Source organism: Mangifera indica, chromosome 5 (assembly GCF_011075055.1).
Source record: "Mangifera indica cultivar Alphonso chromosome 5, CATAS_Mindica_2.1, whole genome shotgun sequence".
NCBI classification, from domain to species: domain Eukaryota; kingdom Viridiplantae; phylum Streptophyta; class Magnoliopsida; order Sapindales; family Anacardiaceae; genus Mangifera; species Mangifera indica.
Window position 1 is genome coordinate 2,721,251 of NC_058141.1, and position 6,657 is coordinate 2,727,907.

The 6,657-nt window shown below is 31.6% G+C and overlaps 1 protein-coding gene across 1 annotated transcript; it reads left to right on the plus strand.

The window, feature by feature from the left end:
• The first annotated feature begins 306 nt into the window (after positions 1-306).
• Positions 307-3,766, plus strand: LOC123215541 (dynein light chain LC6, flagellar outer arm-like). The gene is made up of 2 exons (XM_044635688.1): positions 307-691; positions 3,442-3,766. The coding sequence occupies exons 1-2, from the start codon at positions 464-466 to the stop codon at positions 3,595-3,597; spliced, it is 384 nt and encodes a 127-aa protein (XP_044491623.1). The 5' UTR covers positions 307-463; the 3' UTR covers positions 3,598-3,766.
• The last annotated feature ends 2,891 nt before the right edge of the window (positions 3,767-6,657 follow it).

Consider the following 6,657-nt stretch of genomic DNA (forward strand, 5'->3'; position numbering starts at 1 on the left):
ATTTAGATTGAACAATATTACGTATCTACATTTTGAGTGTATAAGATGGGTATACAAATTATGTATAATTATGTAATTGATTATTACTTTATATTTAATAAAAAATTATTCAATCACATAATGACACGTCATTTATATACTTAAAATGTATATACAAAGTAACATAGTTTTATTGTTTTAGATTTTCTCAATTCACAAACCTATGGGGTCAAAAGTTACGTTTTCAATATTAAAGGGAGTTTACTGAAATTAATACACCTGGAAATTTTGTTTCTCCTCCCTCGAACTTTGTTGCTGTTTTACGTATCCTCTTTCTCTTTTTTGGCTTCTCTCGGGCCTTTTATCAAGCACCCATTATACCACTGGCCATGTTTTAGAGGCTTGAGCAGTGTCAGAAGCACAAGGGTCTCTTTGTCTAAAGCTTTTTGATGATGAGAGAATAAAGAGAGAGTTACTGTTGAAAATGGAGGCTGCAGAGGAGCTGGAGAGGAGAAGCAAGTTCTTGAACAGTTTAATTCAGAAGAAGAAAGCCATGGAGCAACAAAATCAAAACGATCAGTTTAATTTTCGTGTTAGAGCCTCCGATATGCCTCTTCCTTTACAAAACAAGGCATTCAAATGTGCACGTGACCACCTTAACTCTATGCCTGGAAAGCTTGACAGTAAACGCCTTGCTCTTGCTCTTAAGAAGGTAAAAAAAAAAGAAAAACTGGTTCAGTTTGATCCTTTTATAATGTTCTTGTTGCAAGTTTAAGCTTTGGTGGTTTCAGTGTTTAGAGAAAAGGGTATCAAGTAAATTTTGCATACTTGCTTTCTGTTTTATTTTTTATTTTATTTTAAATTTATGTTTGTGGATTGTGGTGTTTAATTTAGAGTCTAAGGTTAGATGGGTTTAATGCTTGTTGATTAAAATTATTCTTTTTTGGTGCCCAGTTGAATAAATGTCTTGGACTCAGCTGAATATTAGTCCTTTGTGGTCTATAAAATTTTTATTCTTTTCTGCTTTATATCATGGAGCAATGGTTTGATCTGATTGATTATTTGTCTTTCCTTGTGCTAAGTCGGTAATAGTGATTATTTATCTATCTGGGTTGTGGTTTTTATTTTTTGTATGAGATAAATGTCTTAACTATAGTGGTCACAAAAGGGTATTGAGAATTTCTGTATTCGCTTGATTTTGAGTGCTTTTTTTTTGTTTCAGAGAAATTATATAGAAGCTTAATTTTGAGTGTCCTGAAGTGTGTGACCATTTAATGGTTTTATACTCAGTCTAGAGCAATTCTTTTTTTTTTTTAATTATTTCTTGAAATCTGGCCCCTAATTTTGTAGTCTTCAGTAATTCTAATTGTATTTGACTTTGAATATTGACAGAGTGGATTTTATTTCTGTATACAGACTGTACTGTTGATTATTTAGCTCCTATTTCGTATTTTGCTTGTGAATAATGATCTCTTCTATCAGTTTCAAATCAATTTAATAGCTTTCCTGATATGTTTCAGGTATTTCTCCTAACATTTTACAGTTCTGCATTTTTTTAGTGCTTGGTATGGGTTAATCTATGTATATTCATGTAGTTAATAAAAAACTTCATGGCATTGAGATTTGTTTCGACAATAAAACTTGCATTACAGCGCTATGGTTTAATTGAGGTTGTATAGCATATTGTCCTTGATTCCTAAAAGGTTGCGCTGAAGAACTTTTCTTTTACAGATTTGTTTCAAGAATAAACTCATGTTTTAACACAATGGTTTAAGCTGGCTGCTTAGAATGGTTTCTAATTTTGCAGTCATTATTGTATTTCACTCTGTGAACATAGGGGTTTACTCTGTTTGGATTTTGTATCAAGTAAACCTAAATGCCTTACTGTATGACTTGAGTAAGTTTTCTCCTTCCCAACAAAGGAAATAACTAGTCCTGGCTCCCTCTAGCTCATGAAATTTTTTTGTTTTAGGGAATTATTGTCTTTTTGGTTATAATTTGATTATATCTGCGAAACTTCAAACTTTATGAATCCTCATCATTAACAAATTGAATTATAAGGGTACTTGGGATGCTGATTGCTAGTTGTTTAAGACGTGCTTCAGAGTGCTATTAGCATTTCCTACTAATGTTAAAAGTTTGAGAATTGGTTTCTGTTAGGACTTAATAAATAATAATAATAAAAAAAATAAAATATATTTGGATTAAGATAATATATTTGATTTAATTATAAGATATTTATGATAGAATATTTGATTTGATTATGGTGAATATTTGATTTGATTTAGATAATATTTAAATTTAAAATTTAAAATATAGTGAGTAAAAATGAGTGATTGGAGAAAAGGGAGGGGAAAAAAACATTGTTAATTTGGTATTTGGGCAGCCTTTGGCTAATTTGGGCGGGGAAAGACAACTCTAATTATCTTTAGAAAGAGTTGAAACCTCTGATGTTAATACTATTTTATTACTATTAATAATATTTGAGTTGGGTTACTATCAGTTTCATTCATTTGGTTTAACGTTTGCAGTGTTCTTTTACATCATTTTGCTCTGATAGTCATTGTGCAGGATATTCCGATTGTTTCCTCTTCCCTTTGGTTTGGCTTTCTAGTGCTTATCTTATTATTTACAGTCTTTCATTTTTGGGTTGCGTGCATTACCACCTCTGTGAAACCCAAGCCATGTTCTAGCTTAGGACTCTTGACTGCAGACTCAGAGATGGGATACGGCATGGAAAATTACAATAAACATACTTGATTGTGTTTACCCTAGCCATCCATTACCATATGATTTGTGAGTCATTTTTAACAAAGTTTGAGAATTTTACCTTGCATTTTCATTCAAGATGATCTTAGTATTGAATTATTAACCAAGATGATAAAAGAACTACAACCAATAAAAAATTTTGATTCTAAGGATCAACAAGAATTGTCAGCATTTAGCATCATTATATCGAGAACATTGCTTCTCATGAGCATTATAGCTAAGCTTGAGTTGCATATTCTGTCAAGCTTGACTAAATCCTGGTGAGACAATGTGTGAGAGAGTTGCTTAAGTCTTCCATTAACACTATCTAGATGATTTCAACTAACTTGTTCTGTATGAAGCTGAGTTGGACATTATCAACCATAAATTTGCTGTAAGACAAAGGGCATTTTTCCTGATATCAATGCTGTAAAAACTTTGTCGCAACACTGGACTTGTTATATTCAACGATAAACTTAAAACATTTGACAATAGACATGTAAAATTGTAGTTACAACATACAACTTTGTCACGTTAAAACTTGTTATCCCATAATTTACAAGTTTATCGTGGATGTTGCAGGTTTATCATTCAATACAGCAAGTCTACAATTGCTACAGTTATTACCTTGTCTGCCATAGCTTTACTGCAAACACCTTATCATATTCTCTCAATACAATTTATGATGAAGATTGTGTTTGCTTTTCATTTTAGGAATTTGACTCTTCATATGGTCCAGCTTGGCACTGCATTGTGGGAACAAGCTTTGGTTCCTACGTTACACATTCACTTGGAGGCTTCTTGTATTTTTCAATTGACAAGGTTTATGTTCTGCTTTTCAAAACAGCTGTTGAGCCCTTAGACCATTGATGGATTTTTACGAACTTCAGTTTTTACAGGCTTTTGATGAATGTTTATTTATGTCAAATTAGAGACTGCAAATTTGGTAAGTATTTTGTGTTTGCTTCTGTAGAATTTTCAAGATGGGTTGATTGTACTTCTTTAAACTGCATAAAATGATGGACATATTCTTCTGATAGATTTTGCTTTTTATTCTTATTTTCTATATGAACTGTTTTAAGTTGATTTTGCTTTGTAGTTTCAAAACATAAAATATGTTCAATATTCAAGCCAACTAGGCTTAAATTCATGTTTGGCTCGAGTTGAAGATCCAATTCAATTCAAGTTTGAGGGTTCATAAAAGATGGCAAGGTGAGACTAGACACATCCCCAGCCCGAAGCACGAAAAAAAATTCGAGCATGACAAAACCTAGCCCGGCACTGTAGAGTGTCGAGGCAAGCCCATGGGCTGAGCTTATGGCTTTAATATTAAACGCATGAGCTGGATTGGCCCAACCCGATATTGTTTACAAAATAAAAATAAAATTTTTTTTTCTTTTTGTGCAGAAGCAGAAATCTACTTCTGCCTCGTTGGCTCTCCAACGGCCACTAGCTGGCTAGTAACCGTTGCTTGTTTTTTTTTTCTAAATTTTTTAATTAATTTATTTTTTCTCTATAAAAACCTATTCAATTTTTTATTTTCACTTTCAGTTACAATTACAAATTTCTCAATCTCTCAATCTCAATTATTTTATTATATTTTTAATCTCATTTTATTTTAATTTTATTATTATAAAATATTATAAATGAATCCAATTTCAAATGAATTCAATTCATTTGAATAGTATCATGTTGGTGCTGATGATATTATTGATGATGCACAAGGTGGAATAGGTAGAGCACCAACGGGTGAAAGTGGTACAGGTACAGATTCACATTATTCGACAGAGAGAAAAAGAAAACAAACGTCAATGATATGGGAGCACTTCGATAGAATAAAGGAAACAATAGACGGAAAATTAATTCGTCAAGCAGTATGTAAACATTGTGGTTCTTGTTTAACATATGCAAGTACCAGTAGGACGGGACAGCTTTGTCGACATGTTATTGATTACTGTAAAAAAATTTCACATAAGCTTAGAGGACAAAAATAAATTGCATTCACCAGAGCACAATTCGTTGGTCGAAGTGCCACTTTACAAGAGGTCCAAGCGGTTCCTGACATATGGGAGAAATGTTGATTTTTACATACGATCAAATGAAGATGCGAGATTACATGGGCAGGTACATAGTTGCTTTTGATCAAACTTTATTCTGCAGCTACTATTTTAAATCCTAGGACAAAAACTAATGGATTACAAAATTTATTTGATGTTATTAATGAAAATTTTGTCAATTAATAGCAATATAAATTCTGTTGAATATGTTCAAGATTTTTTACTTGATATGTATAGTATTTATGAATAAAAATATGAAAAAATTGGATAAAGTTTTACACCAAAGGTAAGTTCTGGTAGTTCAAATAAAAAAAAATCACTCATATGGTCTCTGTTGTGCAAAGGTAAACAAATTGTTAGTCAAAGTACAAATAATAGTCAATTTTATAATTATATCAATATTGACTATTATCCTGAAATTGTTCAAAGATATAATACGGAAAAACTAGATGTTTTGGCATGGTGGAAAAACAAGGCAAAAACTTTTCCTGTACTTACAGCCATAATCCGAGATCTACTAACACTTCCGGTGTCAATTGTCGCATCGGAATCCGCTTTTAGTGCAGGTGGATGCGTGTTGGATGATACGCAATCCAATTTACATCCAAATATGGTCGAAGCGATAATGTGTATGAAGGATTAGGTCAAAGCTGATTTCAAATTACATAATTATATGGCAGAAGATGTCTTTGGAGAATTCAGAGATTTTGATGTAGAAGATAAGTAGATAAATATTATATAGTAGATATATTTTATTTATGTTTTGTAATTTATATAGTATGTAAATTAATTTATTTGTACTATATTATCAATTTATAATATTTTTCATCATGTAATCATAGTATTCCTCTATCACAAGTGAAAGATTATAAATAAAATATTTTGGGTACTATCCTCGATTTTAATAATTGTAAAATAATTTATGTTTAAAAAATTTAATTAAAAATATTGATTAAATGGGCTGATCCGACCCAATTAAGACTTGTTATTATATGGGTTGGAGTCTTGTGCCTTTATATATCAATAGGTTGGACTAGCCCAAGGCCATTACTATTTAGGCGTCCGGTCTGGCCTGACCCATTAACCCAATAGGTCGAGCTGGAGTCGGTCCGGTCTGGTCCATTGACACCTCTAGGTGGGACACATCTCTGTCCTCACCCCATCCCCGCTATAGGGAATCCTCATCACCAGAGGCAATTGTGAGTCGAATCGACGTCGACATAGCCCACCAGGTTTATGGATCGGATTTGATCTAAAGCGTGCACAGTTGTAGGTCTTCCTAACCAAAATGACCAAATGAAAATATGAGGCCTGTGGCACAACCTGTTAATTATTTTAATTAATTTTTTTTTAAATTATGTTTTCTAAATCATTTTCTATTTATTAAAACTAATGATAGTATCTTAAATATTTTATTGGTAATCTCTCATTTATAACGGAGAAATACCATTATTATATTATGAAAAATATTATAATATAGTACAAATAAATTAATTTACATATTGTATAATTACAAATATAAATACGGTGCATGTACCATCTAACTACTTGTCTTCAATTTCTAGATTTTTTTAATTTTTCAAATATATCGTTTGTGACTTGATTCTATAATTTGAATTTAACTTTGACCCAGTCTTTCATACACATGATTGTTTCAACTATGTTTAAGTGTAAATTATATCATCTATCATTTATCATGCATCTACCTGCATTAAAAGCGAATTCTCATGCTACAATCGTCACTAGAGTGGTTAGTAGGAAAAGTTTTTATTTTTTCCTTCCATCATGTCAAAACATTTAATTTCTCAGGATTATATCATTAAATAATTTTTGGATAGTGGCAATATTGAAATAATTAAAAACTCACCATAAT

Coding starts and splice junctions, on each gene's coding strand:
- LOC123215541 (XM_044635688.1), top strand. CDS start 464: ATGGAGGCTGCAGAGGAGCTGGAGAGGAGAAGCAAGTTCTTGAACAGT. Junction 692..3,441: donor TTGCTCTTGCTCTTAAGAAG/GTAAAAAAAAAA, acceptor TTTTCATTTTAG/GAATTTGACTCTTCATATGG.